Source organism: Equus asinus, chromosome 3 (genome assembly GCF_041296235.1).
Source record: "Equus asinus isolate D_3611 breed Donkey chromosome 3, EquAss-T2T_v2, whole genome shotgun sequence".
Taxonomy (NCBI): Eukaryota; Metazoa; Chordata; class Mammalia; order Perissodactyla; family Equidae; genus Equus; species Equus asinus.
In genome coordinates this window covers 7,340,688-7,367,201 of record NC_091792.1, presented here as the reverse complement: position 1 = coordinate 7,367,201, position 26,514 = coordinate 7,340,688, and the positions used below count along the sequence as shown (strand labels likewise).

Genomic DNA, 26,514 nt, shown 5'->3' with positions numbered 1-26,514 from the left:
ATGAAAAGAAAGGAAGCTTTTTCAAGAAGACTTCTTGGAAAGATTTTCCTCCCTGAGGAAAAAAGAGGTGTTTCCAGAGAAAGACCTGGCAACCACCTGCCACCCTCCCCCTAACCCTGCTTTCTGCTTTGGACATAACATGAAGACACGATGCTTAGAACTTGGCAGCCATATTGTGACCAAGAGGAATGACATAATTAACACCTGAGGATTGCAAAGCACAAGGATCAGAGAAGCTTCAACCACTGATAATATTATTGAGCCACCAAACCAACAATCCTGGGAATAACTTCTGGCCTCCTTATTAGGTAAACAGTAGATGCCTTTATGGCTTAAGGCACGATTAGTTGAAATGTCTTAAATGATGCGTATGTATGTGTGTGTGCTTTAGGTAGACTCTTCCATTAAATAGCTATGATTCTAGACCACAACTTCATCATCTGCAGAGAGAGAGACAGAGACTGTTAGGTGATCCAAACTTACAAGCTTTCGCGGCCAGCAGTAAGGATGAGTCAAAAGAGAGTTGAAGACCAAACACAAGATAAACTGCAACTATGTTATGTTTGCTGGAGCTGTCTGCCAGCCTTGAAGCAATTCAGAGCATACCAAATGGTGACAGCTGGTCAGAAATCACTCAGATAAGATGTCTAAAGGGTCAGGAATCTGTGGACATAAAAGTCTCTGATGTTTTTCACTTCTCTTCAAGGAGAAACTCACCATTGAGATCACTCTAGATGCCATGGGTTTAGATCAGTGTGATCCCAGGTGATTCACTTACTCAACGACTTGCTTTTGATATCTTTTCTATTAATGCTCATAATGCCACTTCCATCCCACCTGCATATGAGTTGCTACCTAGACACAATAAATCCTGACACTTTCATTTCAGGATTTACAATTTCATTGCTACTTTCCCCTTTGAAAATGAGCAATAGCTTTGGAATCATTTCCCCTCCTTTCCACTTCTCCCACTCTCCAACTTGGAAGCTCACAGCTTTTTTCCAGATGTACAGGGACACTGTCTTCCCCAGGGCAGCCAAACTCCTAGTCAGCTCCAGGATGATAAAGGGTCTCTATTATCTCCATCGCAATGGCAACCCCAGTTGTAAGAAGCACAAAAGAACTCTCCATCTTCTGTCCTACCCTTCCTTGAGCATCCTTCCTCCCACCCTATCTTTCATGTACCCAACTGTTAGAGTGGCCTGGGAGCGTGGGCTTTTGAACTTGAGGATTCAGGGATTCTATTTTCTCTGCAGCAAGAAGAGAGTAAAAGGCGCCCATAGATGCTGGTGGGGGTGGTGTGGGGGATTTTCCTAAATGCTGAGATAATCCCCTGGTACTTTTCAGAAAAACAACAGGTGGGCAAACCTTCTGAGCATGGACCATTTATACCCTTCATTCTTCTCTAATAGTCCAGCCAAACGTAAGTTCTTTTTCAGTATATAATGGCTTTTCCATTTGCCAACATGTCTCTATAGACAACAAATATTTGAGTTATCCATTACATAATAGTGTTTTGAAACACTTTAATTCTTAAAAGTAGATTATGAAACCAAACTCTATTTTTTTCCTTCTATCTAGTCCGCATAGGTGAGACTTTTTGTGGGTTGGGGAGTAAATAGTGAGATCCTTTTAGACAGGTTAGGCTTGAAGGACCTGCAGGATAAAAAGGAAAAGGTTTACAGAAGTCAGATGAAAATATGAAGTCAAGAGGGGGGCTGGCACCAGGATAGCGAGGGAAGAAAGATCCACATATGGGTGGTAATGGAGGCTACAGGAGTGGACGATTGGCCTGGGCAGAAGTATAAATATATATTTATATTTTTATCTAACTTTTATGGAAAAATATATGAATATTATATTTTTATATAAATATAAAAATAAGAGAAGGAAATCAAAGACAGAAAGCAGAACCCTGAGAGACACTAATATATAAATAATAAGTGAAGGAAGAGGAAGTCAGGGAGGAGAATGATAAAGAACTGCCTGGAAAACACTAGGAGGAAAACCACAAATGAAACACGACAGCAAACAAGGCTTTTTCGGATCTGGCTCTTGACTGACTCACCAGTCTCATCTCCTGTGACGTGTGCCAAGTACTCTGCTCCAACCGCTCAGAACTGCTGACTACTCCCTAAAACGCAATATGCTTTCTACTTCCATGCCTTTGCACCTGCTGTTCCCCTGCCTGGAATTCCCTATCTTAATCATGTTGCAAAGTCTTACTCTTCCTTCAAGCACCAGCTTCCATTGGAGGCCTTTGCTGAATTCTCCAAGCAAACAAAGGCCCCCGCTGCACTGGATCATACCTCCGTCACTGTGTAGTTTGTTTTTCCACTATCCTATAAGTTCCACGAGCACTGATGTTTCACTTCTGTATTTGGGGTGCTTTCATGTCTGTATTTCCAGGCCCTTACATGGCACCTGGCATGAGGATGTGGTATTATATGCTCTGTTTAAGGACATGGGCTCTGATCCCTAACACAGGTGGGTATGAATCCCTTACTCTGCCATTTACCTGGCTGTGTGATCCTGAGCAAACTACCAAGCCTCAGTTTCTCTGTCTTTAAATTGGGATAATTATTGTACCTATCTCATAGAATGCATGGGTGAATGAAATGAGATAATACATGTTAAGAGCTTGGCACAGAGCTTGGCACACACTCAGGCTCAGTTAAGTGTGAGCATCATTATTTCAGAGGGAGTTCAATATAATTGTTGAATATACGAATGGTGCTCTACAGTCCTACGGGGAAGAATTTCAGGAAGGAGGGAAAGGTCAACAGAATCAAAACTGCTGAGAAGACTAGTAGGATTAGGGCTGCGAGTTTTCTAAATTCTCAACCAAGGCATCCTTCTCCCTCCAGCAGTAGGATTTCTTTTTCTTTTCTTTTTTTGAGGAAGATTAGCCCTGAGATAACGTCTGCTACCAATCCTCCTCTTTTTGCTGAGGAAGACTGGCCCTGAGGTAACATCAGTGCCATCTTTCTCTACTTTATATGCGGGACGCCTGCCACGGCATGGCTTGCCAAGCGGTGCCATGTCCGCACCTGGGATCTGAATCGGTGAACCCCAGGCCACCAAAGCAGAACGTGCAAACTTAACCACTGCACCACCAGGCAGGCCCAACAATGGGATTTCTTTAACCTCACCATCAGGCTCAACTCTGCCCCAGTCTCTACAAAATCAAAGATGAAAAAGTTGGGAAAAAAAGAAAGCAACTCCTGGACAAAGTCCTAGAATAGGCAAAAAGAGTGTGATCAAGGTCAGGATAATTCTTCCTCTGTAACAGGAAGGAAGCAAGCGAGAATACAGGTGTGAAAACACGCTGGTTATAGGTGGAGGTGTGTTCCTGGTCTTTATAACCGAAGAAGGTAGCTATAAAAGAGGGATTCATAGATAAAACATTTTGTACTCTCAGATGAAAGAATTGTCACTGATACAATTCAAGCTTTTATCGAAAATAGAGATAAGATTTTCTAAATTGGCATGCAAGTTCTCTTATCCAATTAGAAGTCTGATTTAGTCAGCAGCCTTGATACTCTTGTACATTTTACCTACTTATATTTTATAAATGTGTGTTTTCTTAAAGTAAATATTTATTCATTGCTGTCTAAATAAATTATATGAGCACTTCTAACAAATACTTGATAACTATCATGGATAGGTAATAGCACTAAATGTATTGTTTTGTTGGATATTATTTCTAGCTCAATGGTGTAAATTTACAGAACAAAAATTTTTCCTTATAAACTAGCATTATAAAAGTGATCAGTCTACATAATGTATGTTAAATATATCTATTATTCTTAAAGTTACAAGTTCACACAATTTAAGCAATATCACGATACCATGCATCTACTATTTTCCTTCATGTCCATGATTATCAGCCATTACATAGGGCAGCAAATTGGTTAAACCAGATTAAATCCAGTTCCAGAAAGGGTTTATTTGACTTTCCTGATCCTAAAATGAACTAAGGTGAAATAAGCTCATGATATTAAAGTGAAGATAGGAGAAACTCACTGTTCATAAAACCTGTGGGAAGATTTTAGTTTTATAAGCCCAGCCTATGGAACAGTCAGAAAAAAAGTTCAGGCAAATCCAATTTATATTAGATCATACACTCCAGAAAAATGATGTGATGTTTCTACATTTACTACCATAAGAAGTGAGTAAAGGGGCCAGCCCATGGCCGAGTGGTTAAGTTCGTATGTTCCACTTCGGTAGCCCAAGGTTTCGCCGGTTCAGATCCTGGGCACAGACCTAGCACCACTCATCAGGCCAGGCTGAGGTAGCGTCCCACATAGCACAACCAGAAGGACCTGCAACTAGAATATACAACTATGTACCAGGGGGACTTTGGGGAGAAGAGGAAAAAAATAAAGAAGAAGATTGGCAAGAGATGTTAGCTCAGGTGCCAATCTTAAAAAAAAAAAAGAGAGTTGAGTAAAGGTTAATGGATTTGAAAAATTGCATTTCCAGGAGTCTAGTTTTTAATACCAAGTGGCTGGCAACCTACCATCCATCATAAAGGAAAACTGTTGAGGTAAATAACTTACATATAAGATAGTGTGGAAGACGAGATTTGTTACTACTTTAGTCTGTGTGAAATAAAGTATTTAAAAGAACAACACTGTTTTCAGACCTGCTCAGGTAAAACAAAAATGTTTAATTTCATTAAAAGGAAAATAGGGGCCAGCCTGGTGGCGTAGTGGTTAAGTTCATGTGGTCCTCTTCAGGGTTCACAGGTTTGGATCCTGGGCGTGGACCTACACACTGCTCATCAAGCCGTGCTGTGACAGCATCCCACATACAAAATAGAGGAAGATTGGCACAGTTGTGAGCTCAGCAACAATCTTCCTCAAGCAAAAAGAGCAAGATTGGCAACAGATGTTAGCTCAGGGCCACTTTTCCTCACCAAATCAATCAATCAATCAATCAATTCCAGGTGTAGCACTTGACAATTCAGATCTTGATGTTTCCTCTAATTTCTTTAAGCTGTCCAATACCATTCTCACAGAGCACGATTGCATCTTTGGCTTCTTGTTGGGCTTCCATGTCCTAAAACTTCAGCACATCCCCAGTGATTCTGCTTCTGGTCACGTGTGACACAGAAAGTGCCATCAGTCTGTATTCTGCCCAAAGGGTTCCGTTTTCAGCCTGAACTCTAATCAAGAAATGACCTGGTAAGCTGTAATGTAAAATATCCCTCCCCTTACCTACAGCTCACCAAAAGGTGATCATGGCCAGATGCACACACTCAAGACAGAAGACGCTGTTAAAGAGGTATCACTATCAGGTTAACAGGTAGATGATGGTGGAAGTTTTGCAGCGTCCAGTCGGCCTTCCATACCCAAGGGTTCTGCATTCATGCATTCAACCAACCCCAAATCGAAAGGTCTGCAATGGTTGCATCTGTACTGAACATGTACAAACCTTTTTCTTGTCATTATTGCCTAAACAGTACAGTATAATAACTATTTACATAGCATTTACATTGCATTAGGTATTATAAGTAATCTAGAGATGATTTAAAGTATATGGGAGGATGTGCGTAGGTTATATGCAAATACTATGCTATTTTCTATAAAGGACTTGAGCATCTGTGGATTTTGGTATCTGTCGGGGTCCTGGAATCAATCCCCCTGGATATTGAGGGCTAAGTGTAAAATGACAGAAGCAAAACACCCCAGAAATCAGATGCTAAAACTTGTACTTTAAATAACATTTAAATTAATCTTAAAAATTAATTAATTTAAATTAATGGTTTTTAAATTAAATCACATTAGCATCAAATAAGATTAATATGCAAATAATGATAATGGGCCTAAAACAAGAAAGTTATCAACCACAGCACAGACACTGCTGGGAAAGAACGCGGGATTCCAAACGTGGTCAGGCTGTCCTCAGAAGAAAGGAAATCCAGACCGGACTGAGACTTCCTAGTGAAGAGGCACAGAATTCCATATCAAAACTCCACTGGACAATATTCATAATTGCAGAGATATGTTTAACTTATTGTATCTTTAAACGTAATTTTCCTTCTATATTGTGAGTTCCGTTATTCTCTATAAATTCTTCTATTACTTCCATAAAGTCCTGAATTAAAGACTTTCTTCTAAGCATTGTTATAAAAAGATATGTGGTCTAACACTTGGATGTTAGTCAAGATTCTGGTGCTCAAATGAGGCAAACCAGATAAGCAATACGTATTACAATGTTCATTTTTTCTGTGTTCCACTTACACAAAAGGACCCTAACCAGAGCTATGATCTTAAATCTATTATTGTTCAGCCTTTGAAATAAATTATTCCTTCAACTAAAATCCCTCCACGCAGCAACAGCTCCAGAATTTCTATTTAGAAGGGACTTCAGGGAGGCAATGTGACAGGAGCACAGGAAGATTCTAAGGGAGCATGGCATGAAGTTATTTCTGCAGAGAATAAACATATTGTTTATCTTGGATTTTATGGTACAGAATTGATGAAAACAGCAATGTTTGCTAAAGTTACTTTTATTCACATCTTAGTTAAGATTGCGGCAATATGGCTTATCCATGATTAGGTGACGACAATGATGCTGATTTTATTTGAAGGTAGCTTTTATCTGGGGATGGGAGGCAGATGGACAACAGAGCCAAACCCTAGCAGGGGTATTCCCTCTCTACAGAATAAAGACCAACCTCTGGGAAACTGAAGACTCTCCGTGATGCTATACCAATTATCTTTCCAACTTGATCTTTCCCTAATCACTGCTCATCTCCTACTCTGTAGCTCACTGGGATTGATTACTAACCGTTCTGCCTACTCTCCAATATTTTCCCGTCTCTCTGTGTCTCTTCATGCTGTTCATTCTGGATCTCAAATGCTTTCTAGCCAATCTCTAAATTAAATCCATTCTTCAATACATATCCAACTCGAATTTCAATTGCTTTCTTCTTTTATCTGCCTTCCATGGTTTTTGTTCTCTATTATTGTACCTACCATATTCTATCTGAACTATAGTGAGCTGGGTACACTATTTGATTTCATCTTCTATAGGATTGTAAGATTCTTGGGAGCATGGATAGATCTAATGTCATTTTTAGGAAGAATTTTGCAAATGAACCATAGCTTATTTTATGTAATCATGGCTTATCTTTTGAAAAATCTGAGGAACTTACCTCTTAAAATGCCATCAAGGGGTATACTCCAGGCAACATCTGAACTTTAAATTTGGATTCTCATTTTAAGAGCTACTTTCTATTATGTGCAAGTGAAAACGTAAAGGAGGGTTACATTACTAGTATATCTTCTATCAAATGATAGCTAAAATTGAAAACGTGATTGCTGACTGCTATCTTCTTGTTTGAAATGCAATAAAGTTCCATCGGTTCAAAAGCAAATAATTACTCCTCAGGGCCTTCGTCAGACTGCCATTCACTTGCTGGGTGATCCTGAGCAAACTATTGAGACTCTTTGTGCATCCATTTAACTAATCTGAAATCTAAAATATGGATTATCTGCTTTCCAAGTTGTTACACATATTAGTCATTAAGTGATGGTCAAGAATTATAATGAAAGAGGGAATCTGAAAAGTGAACAGAAACGGTACTTGTTAATAACACCTGGAGCTGAATAATCCAAAGTGATCTAAGGAAAGAACAGAGTGAAATGAAGAAAAATCTTCAGCCGAAGTATGTATTATGACTCACCACAAGATTATGACGGCTCTTTTTCTAATATGTTGACATTTAAGCATGTAACATTTAAAAGTGGAGGAAATAAAGATTTGCAAAATATAAAGCTTGATTGGCAATTGGATACCTAAGACGAAAATTGATGTAATTTCAGTTTGTTACTTGGGGTTTTCTACATTGTTGAATAGAGTACTCAGAAGTGTAAAAAGTAGCCTTTGATACAACAATTTTTACTTCTGGGAATTTATCTATCAATACTTGTGTTCAGGGGCCGGCCCCGTGGCAGAGTGGTTAAGTTCGCCCACTCTGCTTTGGCGGCCCAGGGTTTCGCCAGTTCGATCCTGGGCGTGGACATGGCACCACTCATTAGGCCATGTTGAGGCAGCGTCCTACATGCCACAACTAGAAGGACCCACAACTAAAATATACAACTATGTACTGGGGGGATTTGGGGAGAAAAAGCAGGAAAAAAAAAGAATACTTGTTTCATAGACCCATATATACCCAACATATTCTTAAATAGAAATGTATAAGATCTTCACTGTAGCAAAACACTGGAAACAACCTAAATGTCTATTCATGAAGAAAGACTGAAGTGAATTATGACACACGTATTTAATAAAATAATATGTAACCAAATAAAAAATGAAGTGTGTGTACCAAAATGGAATGATGCTGGAATGAGCAGAATAAATTTTTATGAAAGAGGCAGAGTATAAAGCAATGTGTATAGTTCCTCCCATTTATGTAAACACAAGGGGGAGGGATATGCACACAGATAAATTTTTCTATAAACACAGGATATTTCTAGACGGAATACATAAGCGGTTGCTTTGTGGGTAGGGGATTACAGAGTTTGGGTTTGGAGCGGGGTTTACTTTTCAAATATATCTATCTATAAATATATGAAATTATTACAATATTCTTGTATGACTTCTTCAATTTAAAAAATACAATAAAATTATCTTTATAAACTGTTAGAATAATGGTCAGTTAGCTAACCAAGATGCTTAGAACACAAACAAGTCAAATCAAAATCACAGGGTTTTTCACAATAAAGTACGCATCTATACTATTTTACTGTTTACAAAGTACTTACACAAGCATTATGTCATTAGAGTTTAGTAATGGCCCTATGAGACAGAATGATAATTACTCCCCTTTTGTAGATTACAAAACTAAGAATTAGCGGGATTAAATAATTTATTTACTCAGAATTACTCAAATCGCACGCAGGACAGGTGGGCAAGCCTGATTTCTGACTTCTATGTCTACTCCTCAGGAAAACGTCTCTCCTTCTAGTGCTGTCCTTGGGAAAGGGAAGAGGATGATATTTATTCAGCATTTATCATACAATAACAAGAGCTAAAATTATTTAGTTACCAAGTGCCAGGCAATGAGCAAAATACATTGTGTGCATTATATTATTTAACCCTTTAACTATATGCAGCGGATACTGCTATGCTCCCCATTTCATAAGTGAAGAAACTAGGCACATATAGGTTAAGGAGATTGCCTAAAGTCACATGGCTAGTAAGTAACTAAGACTAAACTAGACTTTGCACAAGACATGTGGATACCCCACCTTTACTGTCAAGCTCTGGCTACACCCTCCACGAACAGGCATCCTGGAGTCAGGGGTGCACCCACTGGCCTCACAGTCTGCCCCCTGGAGAACAGGTGGGGAGCAAAGGCCTGTTTCAGCCCAGGAAGGAGACTTGAGGCCACTGGGCAGGAAATCCTGGGTCTTGACCACCCAGAGCATAGTTTCGAAGATGAAGTGCTGGCCCAATGTGAGCAAGACCCCTGGCCCCAGGCAGTCCTCACTCGGTGGGAAAGGGTGGGGTCAGACGAGGCCCACAGTGGGAGGCTCTCGAGCCTCTTCTGTTTGGTCTAAGGGTGCTACTGTGGGCCCCTCAGACTCCAAGGGCAGAACCGGAGTCCAGCACTATGGAGCAACTGAAAGTCAGGTAAAATGCAAAAGAACCATGTTTGCATATAGTAATTTATGAAGATCAAGTGCGAAAATATTTCCTCTGAAATGCTGATTTAACTATTTCTTGTCACCTCCTGATCCAATGACAAAAATCGTGCTGAGTGTACAAGCTTACCTTGTGTTGACTTAGTTCTCATGCTCTGTGGTAGGTCATATTTTCAAAGGTGGCCAATATCCCTCCTACATGCTATTCTTACAATGTATTAGTGATATTCAGCCCTCTGCACAGAGGAGTGGAGTCTGTGTCCTCTCCTCTGGAATCTGGGTGAACCTCTGTGACTGCCTCAACCAACACACTACAGCATTTACTTCTGCTGTGATTTCTTGGGACTCTTACTCTTAGAACCCAGTCACCATGCTGTCAGAAGTATCTGCATGGAGAGGACTCATATGGGTGTTCCAGCCACAGCCCTAGCCAGCACTGGCCACAAGACACATAAGTGAGCAAACACGTAAGTGAGGATTCCTGCCCCAGCCATAAAGTCACCTCCAGCCTTCTAGGAACCCCAGCTGACTCCCAAGGTCCTCATCAAGCCCTGTTTAAATTGCAGATTAATGAGCAAAACACATGATTATTGTTTGAAACCGCTGTGTTTGGGGTGGTTCATTATGCAGCAATAGATAACTGAATTTTATATATCCTTGCAATAAAAGCTAGGTTTATAGACTATTGAACTCAAGGCTGTATGTGTCACAAGAACAGATAATGAGCTCCTTAATATACCATAATCTACTCATATAATAACTCTTTGTAAAAACATGAAACGCTAATCCTCTCCAAAGCCTGCAGTGAATGAAGCTTACCGTCCCGATTTATTTCTCATCTCACTGCCTGTATTTAACACAGCTGATTTAGAAACTGTCTTCCTAAAGCCTCTGGAAATCCTGTTTTCCTCAAGTAAGGCATCCAATGTGACATATTCTCTTGTCAGTTTTCCATTTGTTTTCTTGATATAGTTTTATTGTATTTCACTCTCATAAACAGCTTCCCTCCCAGACATGAGGACCTGCCTTGTAACTTCATATGATGTTGAGACTGCAAATTATTTAAATAACATTTTTAAAAACAAAGCCAAAAGCATACTAATGTCATTAAGATTTTCTAAAAATTACATGATACATACTTTCTTCTAAAACCTGAAAAAACTCAAAATATCTAAATCCAGAAGAGAGAGTACAGAAATAGACTCATGGCAATATGTCAATTAATTTTTTACAAAGCGGCAAAGGCAATTTAATAGATAAAGCATTTGTTCTTTTCAACAAATGATGCTGAAACAACTGGATATCCATATGCAAAAAAGAAAAGGAACTTTGATATATATGTCACAAAAATCAACTAAAAATGGATGACAGACTTAAATGTAAAATGTTAAAACTATAAAATTTTTAAGAAAAAATATGGGAGAAAATCTTTGTGACTTTGAGTTAGGGAAAGACTTTTTAGTTACAATAAAAGCACAACCCTTAGATGAAAATACTGAAAATTGGACTTCCTCAAAATTGAAAACCTTTGCTCTGAGAAAGACACTATAAAGAAATGAAAAGACAAGGAATAGACAAAGAGAAAATATTTTCAAATCGCATATCTATCAAAGAACTTGTATCCAGAACATAAATAACTCTCTAAACTCAACAATAAGAAAACAACCCAATTTAAAAGATGGCCAAAATATCTGGACACTTCAACAAAGAAAATGTAAGGAGGGAAAATAAGCACAGCGAGAGTGTTCAACATCATTAGTCATTAGATAAATATAAATTAAAATCACAATGAGATACCTCTGTACATCTATTAGAATGACTAAAACAAAAAAACGACAATACCAAATGTTGGCAAGGATGTGGAGCAACAGGAATTCTCATTCATTGTTGGAAGGAAGGCAAAAACAGTACAGCCACTTTGGAAAATAGTCTGGCAGTTTCACATATGATCTGGCAATCCTATTCCTAGGTAGACACCCAAAAGAAATAAAAACTCATGTTCACATAACCTGTATATGAATGTTTAACAGCAACTTTATTCATAATTGCCTCAACCTGGAAATAACCCACATGTTCTTCCTCTGAATAGCTAAACATGGTACACCCATACAATGGAATACTACTCTGCAAAAAAAAAGAACAAAATATTGATGAACACAAGAAGTTACATAGATATTAAGGGCATTATACTGATTTGAAAAAAAGTCCATTTCAAAAGGTTACATTCTAGGGGCCGGCCTCGTGGCCAAGTGGTTGAGTTCGTGTTCGCTGCTTCGGTGGCCCAGGGTTTCTCGGGTTCGGATCCTGGGTGTGGACATGGCACTGCTCATTAAGCCATGCTGAGGCGGTGTCCCACATGCCACAACTAGAAGGACCCACGACTGAAAATATACAACTATGTACCGGGGGGCTTTGGGAAGAAAAAGGAAAAATAAAATCTTTAAAAAAAAAAAAGGTTACATTCTGGACGATTCCATTTACGCGACATTCTTGGAAAGGCAAAAATATAGGGGCAGCTCAGGGGCTGCCAGAGTTTGGAAGTGGGAGGATTTGTTTGAACAGTGGAACCTGCACAAGGGAATGAATGTTTCAGGGAGAGAATCGTTCTGTACCTAGATTGTGGTGGTGGATACACAACTCGAAGTATTTGTCAAAACTCATTAAACTGTATGAAAAGTGAATTTTACGGTGGGTAAATTTTTTTTAAATTTTAAAAATCTAAACCAATTATATGAATGCATCACTATATTCATTTCTTGCCTTTTTCTCCCATCCTTTCACTGTCTAAATTAAATTACCCTCTTTTGTAACTCAAATTCTTTGTGTAACATGAAAATTCAAAATATAACTCATCTTGACAAGCACAAAGAATGGAATTAATATTAGAAGAAATGGGAAAACTTGAAAACGTAAGCCTATTATTTATTTATTTATGCCTTTTCAAGAAGACTCTCCATTAACCCAACTCATTCTCAGAATTATTTTCGTCAGGATCATCATGGAAACAGCAGGAATAACTGAAGAGATCTCAGGGGAAGCAAAAGCTGAATAAGGGCTTTAGTCTCTCCTCTCAGCAGCCTCTACCCTGAAGAAACGCTCTCTCAGAGAATATAGGAGTGAAAGAGGAATTCAAGTTATTCTCATTTGATGAATTAGAGGAGTGAAAAATTATTTCAACGCTGCTGTAAATTCTACAGTTAATTTCAATGTAACCTAAAGGAGAATTCCATGAGAATGCTTACAGATAGCTCCGAGTAGCAGGAGTGCTAAGAGGAGCTGGCTCAATAGTCACAATGTCTGAAAATTAAAACAGGAAGACAATAAATAATAGTGATTGTGACATAAGGCATCATTAAGACCAAGTTTTAAATCTCTGATTTGCAAGTTACTAGCCATGACCTTGATTACGTATCTTAGTTTCTCTAAACCCAAGTTTCCCATTTGGAAAATGGGAATAACAATATCTCCTCTGTAGGACTATTGTGAAAACTGTACCCAGCTTAGCATCATTCCTGCCTCATTGTAAATATTTCCTTATTACCACGTGGGAGGTCTCTAAGTTCCTACAGCAAACAAAGAAGGAACGTTGGTTTGCTGCCAAAAATGAAATGACACCAGTACCCACAGATCTTGGGGAAGGATGGATCATGAAATAAGAAAAAGATGCTAAATTTTACTGGCACTAAATACAAAGGATGTCTTATAGCTCTCCAATTTTCAAAGCAATCAATGCCTTGGAAATTCCCATGGGAGCTCATCAGAAAGATGTAAGACCCAGAAAGATGCTAGCAAAGTGTCTTAACTTGCAGATCTCAATGAACAGTCATTTAATTAATTGATTTAAATTATCTGGCAATGGCCAGAGGAATTATATGGGTCTCTTAACATACATAATATATGTAGACAAACTATTTAAAACAGTTGCAAAACTACCATTTTTTTTTTTTTGGAGGAAGATGAGCCCTGAGCTAACATCCATGCCCATCTTCCTCTACTTTATATGTGGGATGCCTACCACAGCATGGCTTTTGCCAAGTGGTGCCATGTCCACACCCGGGATCCGAACTGGCGAACCCTGGGCCGCCGAGAAGCAGAATGTCCGAACTTAACCGCTGGGCCACCAGGCCGGCCCAAAATTACCATTTCTTAACCTTGTCTTTTACGAAGTCAGAAAATGAATGAAAATGAATCAAGAATAAACACAGGATGAAATCCAAGAAATTCATCTTTCTAGTTTGGTAAATAATTTGACTTAGATGTTTAAAAGAGTAGGTGAAATTTCTGTCCTTAGTTACCTTGTATATAGAATAAAGAAGAGATAACATTTTTCTTAAAAGAGGAAAAAAATTAAATATCCATTATCTTAGGAGCCTGAGCAGACAGAGTATATTGATAAATTTTTCTCTCCCTTAACATGACAGAATGAAGTTGAAGGTCATTTTCCCTGACCTTCTCATTTTTGGAAACTCAGATTTTAACTATACTGTAAAGGCACTGGACTGCTTTAGCTATTTTGGGCTATATCAGCATTTTCCAAAAGGTTAAAAAAAAAAAAAACCTTTGTCCAAAAGATCAAATTGTAAATAATATATATAGTTTCTGATTTGTAGTTCTAATAACATATTAAATAACTAAAAGAGAACAGAAATACATCAGATGGGTGCAAACATGAATTCAGTCATATGGTGACTTTTTAGATATATGCAAACATCTCATTTTTTTTATTTTTAGGTTCATTATTAGAGAAATGATTAAAACAAAAAGCTGAGAAATAAAGATTTTTTTTAAATAATGTGGAAAGGACGCCATAAGCAATTCAAATTTCAAATGCTTCAATGCTTGTCTTCATGAAAAATATCTACACCTACTAATGGAGAAGATTTTTGTCCTCTTCATTTCTGTGTCTTTAGGGCATGAAACATTACTTTATGCTGAATAAATGAATGTTCACATAGCATATTTTCATTGAAATTAGCAGTTAAATATACTAACTTACCATTTATATTTACCAAAAGCCTTTGTAAAATATTTTTATTTTTAAATTTCCACTATGCAATTACAATTATGACCAATAAATTTATCTGTTGCTAAAATCCATGCAATGTCTTTAATTAAAATTTTTCACTCCTTTGGACTTCTGTCCTTTTTCAATTATACTTTTTCTCAACCATGGTTTAGAAAGAGGAAAACAATTCAGATTTTAATTCAATTCTAATTCAACCCAAAATTGATTTGAAAAAGAATTACTAAAGAACAAGCAGAAACATCTCCAGCAAACAGTGATCCAGTTGAAATACACTGGGACTAATGCCTAAAACATTTCACCGCTTTGCAGGGAAACACTGTTAACACTTTTGTTTTTGTATTTCTAATTTGCTCAGAATCACTGGCAGGCAAATGGTGATGCTGCAGGCAGAGGCTGTCAGTACTTCTGCTCCACCTGCCTGGATGAATCAGGTAGGCTGGAGTGACCAATAATTCCAGCAACCTATTTCCACATCCTATGCAAATTAATGCACCAATCACTAAAAGAGTGCTCTGTAAGGTCACATAAGGAAAGTCTGAAGAGAGGACACCAGTCAGTTACTTGAGTGTTGCGGCATTAGGTCATTCACACGGCTTCTAATTATGAGGTCCTCTAAGTATTGTATCTACTCTGCAAAATAACAATGACCTTTCATGCAAATTTTTTCTAGTAACTATTCTCATATATACTATTTTAGATCAATAGAAGTGTTCTACATATAGAATGAAATTTCATAGAGATTTTGAGTGCACATATTCTACTTAAATTAACATATTTTACGTCCTCAAAGCTGATATATATATGCATAAATATTTATTCAAATAGATATAAAAATTATTTTTTGCATAGGATATGATTTCTCTCATATTGCAAATAGCACTAATTTCACCTTTATTCTTAGATGCACGCTACAACAATTCTTCAGGGGAAAAAATAGCTCCAAATGCAATTCAGACTGCATTGTCATAAAATGAGAGTCCTGCATCCTGTAAGGATTTGCAACCCTAACAATTTCTTTGGGACACAGAGTGCCATAAGAAAAAGTAGTACACATTAAATTTTAGTCATTGCATGAGAAATGCACATAAACAAAAGGCTGTCCCTAAAATAACACCACCTATACAAATTAAAATTCAAATGTGGCAAAGACCTTGGTAAGTGTCAACCAAATTTTAATGTCATGTTTTCACAAATTCTGAAGCCCCTGGTGTTCTTCAAAATTTCCACACCGCCCTGAAGAAAGACCATTCTGCTGGCCATTATCTTCCTGCAAAGATAGTCTCCATCAACCAGTTTATCCTATTTCTAAACAGGAATCTAATTCTCTTCAGTAAAGAGGCTGCCTTCTTGCAATCAGCGATCATATCCTCACACTCCTACACCACCCTGAGCCGGGCAGGCTGACACTCGCGTTACTACTGCGATAACCTAAGCGCTAATGCTGGAGTTCCTGGCACTGGTAGCAGGAAAAAAAAAAACTCTTAGATACCAGATCACAACCAGATGGAGTACTCCCTTGTTTTAATATTACCATACAAACAGAAAACAGGGCTTATTCTACCAGCCAAAGAAATGTGCATTCCCCCTTGCAGTGTTGGGGAAACCTGCGTCTCTGCGGACGGCGGGCGGAGAGCAGCAACACATGTTTCTCGTACTCCTTGTCTGCTACAGGGCTGCAGTTGTTGGGGTAGCTCTGCCTGAAAGTTGAGAACTGCTAAGAAACCTCTAGACAAGGTTCCTTCTCTCCCCTGGGTGGGACGTGAACGCCTCCAGCAGTGCCTCTCAAGGCCCTCAGGGGATGTGGGTCTGGGGCGCATCCCCCCCGCCACCCCGCCCGGGCACCAGGGGTTTCTTCTAATGGTGCAGCTCCGCAGTGGGTCATGTGACAGCTGGGTGTGTGCCTCTGTGCGCGGTGGGGGGATGCGTTTGCGGGCGGGTGTGTGTGTGTCTGCATGTGTGTGTGCAGAAGTTCACGTCTGGTTTTGGAACGTTGTGTGTGTATTTGCGTGTTGGGGTGTGTGTGTGTGTGTGTGTGTGTGTGTGTTTCTGCGTCTGGGTGTGAAGTGAGATTGAGAAGAAGAGATCCAGCGAATGGTCCTGGGCCAGGCTATGCGGCCAAGGCAGCCCGTGTCAGTCCCCCTCGGGGGCCAGCCTGCGCCTGGGGCGCGCGGTCCCGGCCTCGGGGGTGGGTGGCGGCCGGCGGGGCGCTGCGCCCCTGCCCACCCTGGGCACCCACCTGACGAATCCGCGGAGGGTTCGGCGGGGTGCAGGCCCCGCCCTCGGGGGCCGGGGAGGTGGGAGAAGCCATCTTCCCGGGCGCCGGCTCGTCCGCTGTCACGCCGGCTCCCCCGCGACTCCGGCCGCTCCCCGGCCTGCGGCCCGCGGCCCCGCTGGCCCCCGGCGCCTGGGCCGCAGAGAGCGAGGGCGGCTGTGCCCGGCTGGCCGGCCGCGGTCCCGGCCGGAGCCGCTGCCCTGCCCGCGCCCGCCTCCTCCGGGCGGGGCGGCGCGACCTTGGCCGCGGGCTGGGCTGGCCGGCGGGCCGCCGGGTGGGCGCGAGCGGGCGGCCGGGCTCGGGCTAGCGGCGCGCGGAGAGCGGAGGCTGCTGCCCTGGCCGCCGCCGCCGCCGCGAGAGCGATGAGCTCATGGACAGCTCCAGAAATCCGGCTCCGCGCCCGCCGCCGCTCCGAGGGGTGGGGACGCGCAGGCTCCCGCGGGCGCGCCGCATCGCGGGCACACGTGCCCCGCGCCCGCCCGCCTGTTCCCATTCATGCCGCACACACGGCCTCTCCGCGTTCATTGTCCCTACGCGTGGTGACAGCCACCCACCCACGCTGGCCTCCGCCGGCACACAGTCTTTGTTCTGCCAGCCACTCCCTGTTGATAAGGAGGAATTAATTTATGGGGTGAACACGGTATGAGATGCCGCTGCGACTGCAACTCCGGGCAGATGTGGGCCAGGGAATGAGGCACCCTAAGCGCTGTCTTTCAGCGTTTGCCTCCTTTCTCCGTTCCAGCCTCTCCCTTCCCACCTCCTTCTCTATGAGAAAGCATCTTCCAGCTAGCTATCCCAGGGTGGTGACGGCCCCCCGCTCACCACGACCCAGACCACGCCTTCTGTAGCCCTGTGAAGGACCTAAAAGACACGACCAGGTTTGGGGACCTCAGTCTGTGCAAGGACTGAAGTGATCCCTGGAGCACAGGGGCCATCCCTGTTCGCATCCCTCTTTATCTCTTGAGGATATAGATAAGAGCTACCCTTGACGGAGTACAGACCACTTTCCGAGACCTGACCATTCTGACCCCCTTGATTGGTTCTGCTGCCCCACTGAGGCGGGAATTATGGCTTTTTACAGATGAGAAGATGACCCTCAAGAGATAATCGTTTCCTCTCACGGCTGAGTTTTCCCTTTCTTGTGGATGTCCATACAAACATGCTCCCACCTTGAGGAAACAAGTTAAACTTTCCTTTACCACAGACACGCTCCCCGACCTCTCCTCCCCGCAGCTAGCATTCATTTCTCTACACCTCTTCTCAGCAAGATCTTCTGGCGGGGGGGGGCTCCGTGGCCCAGTGGTTAAGTTCACGCGCTCCGCTGCGGCGTCCCAGATTTCGGATCCTGGGCGCGGACATGGCACCGCTCTTCAGGCCAGGTTGAGGCGGCGACCCACATGCCACAACTGGATGGACCTGCAACTAAGATATACAACTATGTATGGAGGTTGGGGAGATAAAGCAGAAAAAAAAAAAGATTGGCAACAGTTGTTAGCTCAGGTGCCAATCTTTAAAAAAAAAAAGAAGATTGGCAACAGTTGTTAGCCCAGGTGCCAATCTTTAAAAAAAAAAAAGAAAAAGGTCTTCTACAAAGTTTCAGCGTCTGCAGTGCCTCTCCTCAAGTTCTCCACTGAACCCTGTCCATTCAGGCTCTCCTGCATCTACTCCACCTAACTTCTCCTGACAAGGTCTCCAGGGACCCCGTGTTGGTAAATCTGAGGATCAATTCTCAGTCCTCATTTGGCTTCACCTCTAAGCACTTTTTTTTTTTTTTAATCACTCCTTCCTTCTTGAAAATGTCTTCGTTTGGCTTCTGGACACCATTGTTTCTCAATCATCTTACCTCACTGGTTCCTTCTCCTCAGTCTCCTTTGCTGGTTCTTCCTCACCTTCCAGACTCTCAACTTTGGAATGCCAAAGAGTTCACTCCTGGACCTCTTTTTCTTCTCTGTCTATACTCACTCTGCTCTTGGTCTCATACAGTTTCATGGCTTTAAATAGAATCTGGATTCTGATATATATTCCCAAATGTGTCTCCATTCCCACTCTCCCTCATTCAGTTCAAACTCCTTTTGCCAACTGCTTCCACCTCTTTCTGGATATCTAGGAGTTTCAAACTTACCGTGTGCAAAACTGGGCTCCTTTTTGTCTTCCTCTCCCACATTAACTTCTCTGATACAGCTTTTCCCAACTTTCAGATGCTGAGGACAAAAACCTCAGAGGTATTCTTCGTTCCTTACTTGCTCCCATGACCCTCATTTGATCTAACAACAAATCCTTCATACAGAATCCAACCACTTCTATATTTCCACTACGATCTCTCTAGTCCAAGCGGCCATCATCTCTCATCTGTCTGATAGCAAGAGTCTCTAACCAGTCTGCCTTCCTCCACCCTTGCTCCTCACAGTCAACTTGCAATGGAGAGACTAGCCGGTGCTCAAAGCCCTCCTGTGTCTCCCCATCTCGCTCAGAGTCAGAGCCGAGGCCTTTCGACCTTTCAGTGTAAGACACAGTCTGTGTAACCCATCGTCTGTTCCTGCCCACCACCCCTCTAATCTTGCTTCCAGCCGTCTCCTCACCTCTCCCCGCATAGCCACACTGGCCTTGTCTCTACTTCTTGAGCATTGCAGGCCTCCTCTGGTCTCAGGCCCCTTGCACCTGAACCATCCTTCCTTCATATCTGCATGGATCATTCTTTCACTTCCTTCAGGGCTCTGTGCCAATATCACCTCATCAGTGAGGCCTCCCAGATTACCCTGTGCTTTGGGTGAATTGTCTCCCCCAAAATTCATATGCTGAGTCCTAACCCCCAACACCTCACAATATTTGGAAATAGAGTGGTTACAGATCTAATTACTTAAGATGAAGTCATACCGGAGTAGGGTGGGTCCCCAGTCCAACATGACTGATGTCCTTATAAAAGGAGGAAATATGAACATAGACACACACACGGGGAGGATGCCATCTCATGAAAGCAGAGATTGGGATGATCCATCTACAAACCAAGGAATGCCAAAGTTTGCCAGCAAACTACCAGCAGCTAGAAAAGTGTGGCATGGAGCAGATTCTCCCTCACAGCCCTCAGAAGGACCCAACCGGCCTGCATTGATCTTGGACTTCCAGCCTTCAGAACTGGGAGAGGATAGATTTGCATTGTTGAAGCCCCTCAGTTTGTGGTACTTTGTTACAGCACCCTGAGAAAACATATTGCTGTATCCTATAAAACACCGCTCCCTCCTCGTCTTACCTTGCAGTGTGTCCCTCTTGTACGCTTATCACTGTCTGACAGAGGTTATATTTACCTGTTTGTTTGTTGATACTCACCCGTCACTGGAAGGTAAGTTCCATGAGGACAGGGATGTGGTTTTGTTCATTGTTTTTAGACACCTAGAACCTCCAGAAGCTTGAATAGTGCCTGACACATTGCTGTTCAATAAATATTTGTTGAATGAATTAAGTACCTTTGTCAAGGTTATTTAGAAAATTGGAGAGCTATGATTGAACTCTAGTTCAAATCTTAAAGCCCAAACTCAAAACCATAACTCGAACACTATATATACAGCAATTTCTCAAATATGTGGATTACATATTCATGTTTAAATGTGAAAAACTTTATGAAGCTACGTCATAAAACCTGAGTTTTTTTCCTTCACAAGCATTCTCAAGCCATCCAATGTGACGGTTTTTATGGTGGCAATGTAGTATGGTGGTTAGGATGGTGAACTGAAGTCTGTTACTACCTTGAGATCCTCGTTAATTAATGTTTCTATGCTTTAGTTTTCTCATCTGTGAAATGGAAATAATAATAGTTCTTACTTTACAGGATCGTAGTGACTATTAAATGAGGTAATGTACATATACATTATAAACAATAATGTAGTTATCGCTATTTATCTATGTAACGTCATCTACCTAAAAATAGGAGGCTGAGGATAAAGGTCGTTAAAAAAGAAACTCTTTACTTCATTTCAGAGAATCCAGGGAAATTTAGTGAGGCAAGTAAGTGACAGTAATGCTGCTATGGCTCTGTGCTGTTCCACGTCATGACTGGGCACATGGAAATCCAAATCAGGGTCCTCAGTCTCTAGTGGCTCAGGGTGCTTCATTCAAATTAACAAAAAGTGAACATATCAATAAAGGTTTCAAGTAGACAGAGAGGTAAAAAAGTAGATGTAGATATTGAGATTGACAGATATGGATGGATATATCATGTAATTTTGTAAGTAGGAAAATATTCCCATCTTTACTTTCATAAATCCTGGTGTCACTTGTCACTTGCCACAATGGTGAAGAGTGATTCCAGAAAGTGTTAGCTGGCTCCCGTGGGTTAGGTAAAGTCCCTAGAATAGAAGATATTTAATACACAACACATCTCCGTTACATTATCCATCCCATCCATTCATCCGTATACGCAAATACTCAAAGCCTGCTCCAACATCTTCATTCCAATCTGGATGCAGATTCTCACCATCAACCAAGTCACTAAACTAGAAACTTCAATGTCATTCTAGACCTCCCTACATCTCTCACACTCCAAAATCTCTCCAAACCCTGTGAATTCTAATATGGTAATGTCTTGCTTCTTTCTCTCCATCCATATCCATGGCTTTAGTCCAGGCTTTCAGCTACTCTTAGTGTATTGTTGTAGTTTCTTAATAATGGCCTTGCAGAGCTTTTTCTATCCTGGAACATCCTGCATAATTCAACCAGAGTGTCTTCCTTTTAAAAAATTCCCCTGTTTCAAAAGCCCTGATAGCTTTCTATTGCCCTCACAATAAAATCTACATCCCTTCGCTTTGAAGTAAAAGCCCTTCTTAATATTAACGTACTTTTTGTGTTGAGGAAGACGTCCCTAAGACTAATAGCTTTAAAGGGATGAAAAGGAAAAGGTTGATAGATTATCCTACATAAAATTGTAAAACTTCTTTATATTAAAACTCGTTATTATAATTCGTATGAAAATGTATAATATACATATATGTGTGTATACATTTATGTGTATGAAGAGAAAAAAATTAAAAGCTTAATGACTCCAAGAAAAAATATTTATACACTTTTTATGGACAGAGAGTCAATATCTGTAATATATAACCAAGATAAGCACCTTGTTAAAAGGGAGGAGGGGTTTCAAGAAAACTCACAAAAAAAATAGTGATTTCCAATGAGCAGGTGGAAACAATCTTTAGCCCCATTAGATATAAAAGAAATGCAAATTCAAATGACAAAACACTATTTTCACTTGTGCAATTGGCAGAGAAAAGATTTCAAGTAATGAAAATTCCCCCAGAGCTTCAGAAAGAATACTCGACATTGTTCATAGGGAGGTAAACTGGTACAAACTCTCTGAAGGATATTTTGTCACTCTGTACAAAAAAGACTTAAAAATGTGTGTAATGTTTGACTTGGAAAATAATCAAGAACATAAGAATGATTTTTCATTGCAGTATTCTTTGTAATAATTGTAAACAAACAATAACAACATTGTTCTAAACAAACATTCTAAAAGACGGAATTGAGTACATACGTGATGAAACTTCCACATATTAGGATGTATAATGGAATTCTGTTCAGTCATTCAAATAATACTGTAGGCAAATATTTCAGGTAGAGTAGTTTTCATAATAAAATTGTTTCAAGTTATTAGTTGCTTTTTTTCTTTTAGTGCCCTTCCCAGTCTTTCCCACAACTGGCCTTTTGAGCCTGTTTTCTTCTGCTCCTCATTCACGTTCTGTTCCTGCACTCTCTTGTCCTTGAAAGCCAGCCTTGCCTGAGCCTGTGGCCTCACACATGCTGGGTTCCATCTGCCCAGAATGCCCGCAGCTCTCCCCTTCACCTGACTAACAACATCTCTGCACCCTGCAAGACCTAGGTCAAGAGAAAGCCTTTCTGGACTCCCTCTCATAGACTAGGGTTTTGGTCTTCGTGCCCCCAAAGTAATTTTTCCCTAGTTCAGTGTTAATACTCACACCTCTGTAATTTGTCTGTCTACGCAGTTGTCTCCCCAACCAGACTATCAGCTCTCAAGAGTTAAGACTGGGTTTTGTTTTTCTCTGAATTCCCATTGCCTAAAGTAGTTCCTGACATTTGGTAAGTATTCAGTAAAGCTTGTTATTTAAAGAAGAACAGGGGCCAGCCTGGTGGCGTAGGGGTTAAATTTGTAGACTCCACTTTGGTGGCCTGGGGTTTGCTAGTTCGGATGCCACGCAAGGACCTGCACATCAGAAATTAAGCCATGATGTGGTGGCATCTCACATACAAAATAGAGGAAGACTGTCACAGATGTTAGGTAACCACAGCTACCTGACTGCACTGAGATTCCACCAACTGTGTGTGTGTGTGTGTGTGAGAGAGAGAGAGTCTGTGTGTATGTGTGTTGTATAAATAATTTGGAGAGACCATTACGTATTGAATATGAAGCAAAGAAAAATAACCACATAATTCCTAACAATTCTCAGAAAAGTCAACTCTTCTCAGAGGTGTATTCTTTGTTTCCTCAAAGACACTATAACTTCTTATAGAGTAATAGAAATTTACACATAAATTTGTATGACCTTAGATTTTCTTAGATACACAAAACTCCCCAAATAGTATTATATACAGCATACCACATATATGTTAATAAATATATTTAAAATATGCATTAATTAGCATTTCAATCAACCTTCAAAAAACACAGGGCCCCCAACCTCTCAAATGTCTCCAATTATCTCCTGATCTCTATTTCATAATAGAGTATTTCATAATACTCATTACCATCATTACTAGAATTAGGCTATTTGTGCAGGTCCAAAAGTTGAAGGTATGTATTTTGGTATAACAAACTTGACTTTGAGTTTGGATTCTGTCTCTTGTAACCTGTGATGTTGGGCAAGTTACCTCTCTAAACCTCATAGGCTGATGTGTGCGTGTGGGGGGGGGGGGGTGAGGGCCTAAATGGGATATAAATCGTTATTATCGTGTCTGGGAACTCAATGAGCGCAAAGAAATGTTATGTATTATTTTTCCTTAATCTGAAGTTCCACTGTTAGAATTACTCTTTCATTCACAGGTTTTTATACCTATCGCTCACATTTGATCTTCAGAGCTGCTATGTGGAGTAGCAGGACAGTGTTATGCTTATGTTATAGATAAGGGAAATGAGACCCAGAGAAGTTTAGATCTATGACCAAGTCACGTGGCTAGTATGCGCTGTTTCCAGCGCCCTCGTCGACACTTGCTGCTGAATTGTACTACAGTGGAGCTTTATTAAAACTCACAGGTGTCATCTGACTCCGACTAAAAAGCATTTTCTTTTCTTTTTTTTTTTTTTGCCTCTGAGGCTCAATTTTCCTCTACGTGCTTTTTCCTGTTGCTCAAAATGAACTGAAGACTCTGAATAACATGATGATGCTTCAATTTGTGACTGCACTAGATCATGTGAAACACTGAATCAACTTCCTAGGAAGCTATGGGTCTACCACTAATGTGCTGTCACTCCATCCCTTCTGATGTTTATCAAGGGCCACATTCCAAAGGATCAAATATATGTGATAGCACATTGTAAATGGGAAATGCCATGGCATACAAGCGTCGCTTGACATTATCCTCAGCACACCACCTGGTTGTAGTGTTTGTAATTAACTTATATTTTCCCCTCCTCTCTCTCCATATATAACTGGAAAGAAGCTAAGGACTTATCTTATTCGTAATAGAAAGATAGTTTTATTACGGTATAATTGTCATTTTAGGTGGGATTTGTAATCTAAAGACCCTAGACCTTGCTTTCCACACTATACCCTAACTAAGGTTTAAAAAGTCTCTCTAGGGTTTCAGGACAAAATTGAGAGGGGTACTAAATCCCTAAAGAGAATTGGACTTATTCCCAAATAAACATATTAAACCAATATACATAAGGTCCAAAACAACCTCAAAACTAATCAACTAAAAGGATAGGAGTTTCAGCTACACAAAATAAATCCATAGACTGAAATTCAGGGATTCTAGCTTACAGAGATCTTGACCCAAGTTCTATTTCACGTTAAGTATAGACTGAATGTCCAGAAGCTGACACTGAAGACTTCACATTAGGACTCCTTTGTTCCTCTCCAATTTTATTTCCTATCTTTTCTCTGCATAAACCTTTTCTCAGCTGAACCAGTCTACTCATTCTTAAATAAATTCCTGCATTTATTTCTGCCCTCTAGCCAGAATATTGTTAGATTTCCCTAGACTTCTGAAATTACCTTATCCTGTGATCATTTATTAGCACTTACTGTCTGCAGCAACCGTATAATACGTATGTATATATACTAGTTGCGTATAATACTTATTGTATAGTTATCTATCTTTTATGTATATACTCTATTTCCCAGCAGCTATGTCATTAACATCTTGAAGTCAGGCGCTGTGTCATGTGCTACTTTTATCCCCAGAATCCAGCACCTCTTCCACGAACAGCAGTCATGAAATAAATGATGATTTTTGATGATTTGAAGAAGTCACCAGAAACAGAAAAATCACTAGAAATGGGCATTTTGTTACATAAGGACTTTAAAAAGAAAGGACTATTTTTCTCATTTTCCAATTATTCTTGGCTTCTTCAAAATAATAGAGAGTGTAGAGAGGCAAGGTTTGAAGAACACATTGGTCTTTAGTTGACAACATTTGATACCTTATTACTTGAAGTTATTCCAGAGTTTTTTACTCTCATATTTACAAGTATATCTCAGTATTTCACAGAATTTTATTAAGATTCTAAATAGTTATTCAGTTGGATTTTTTTTGTAAAATTTTAATTATAAAGGTAATACACGTTCATGGCAAACAACATACCAACGTTACAGAAATATATCAAGTGAAAAATGAGTCCTCCACTCGCCCATTCCTCATGCCCAGAAGTAAACTACTGTCAACTGTTTTCATTTGTCCTTCCAGAATTCTTAGCACATACATCTGCAAAGACATAATCAGCATATGTTGGGGATTGTATTATACAAACTACTTGACAGGGTGCTTTTATCACTTGACACTATAGCATCCCTCCATATCAGCACATATAAATCTACTTCATTTTTAAATTTTAATATAACACTTGAGATCTACAGACAGCTTTTTTAACTGATACATCATAATTAAAACAAGTATGATGAGCTTGTATTGATATAATGAAACTATAGATTCTTGCCATTATTTTTTGTTAAACAGAAGTTTTTATTGAGATAATGGTAGGTTCACATGCAGTTGTAAGAAATAATACAGCCAGCTCCCTTGTACACTTTGCCCAGTCACCCCCATGGTAACATTTTACAAAGCAATAGTAATATCCCCACAGCCAGGAGATTGACATTGATAGAATCCACCAGTCTTATTCAGATTTCCCCAGTATTACTCATTTGTGTGTGCAAGTATTAAGTGCTATACAATTTTGTGACCCATGTAGGTTCATATATCCACCACCACAGACAAGATATTAAACAGTTCCAACACCACAAGGATCCCCGTGTGGCCCTTATATAAACACCCCCTCCTTAACCCCTGGCAACATTTGTAAAATGTTGTCATTATATAAAACATTA

General features: G+C 40.4%; 1 protein-coding gene across 1 annotated transcript in view; it reads right to left on the bottom strand.

Moving 5' to 3' along the window:
* ANK2 (ankyrin 2) overlaps nt 1–17,243 on the bottom strand; it is a 627,576-nt gene extending 610,333 nt beyond the window's left edge. The window contains exon 1 of the mRNA XM_070504610.1: nt 16,925–17,243. Coding sequence (XP_070360711.1) covers nt 16,925–16,996 — 72 coding nt within the window. The 5' untranslated portion in view covers nt 16,997–17,243. The remainder of the gene's footprint in view (nt 1–16,924) is intronic.
* Between the last annotated feature and the right edge of the window lie 9,271 nt (nt 17,244–26,514).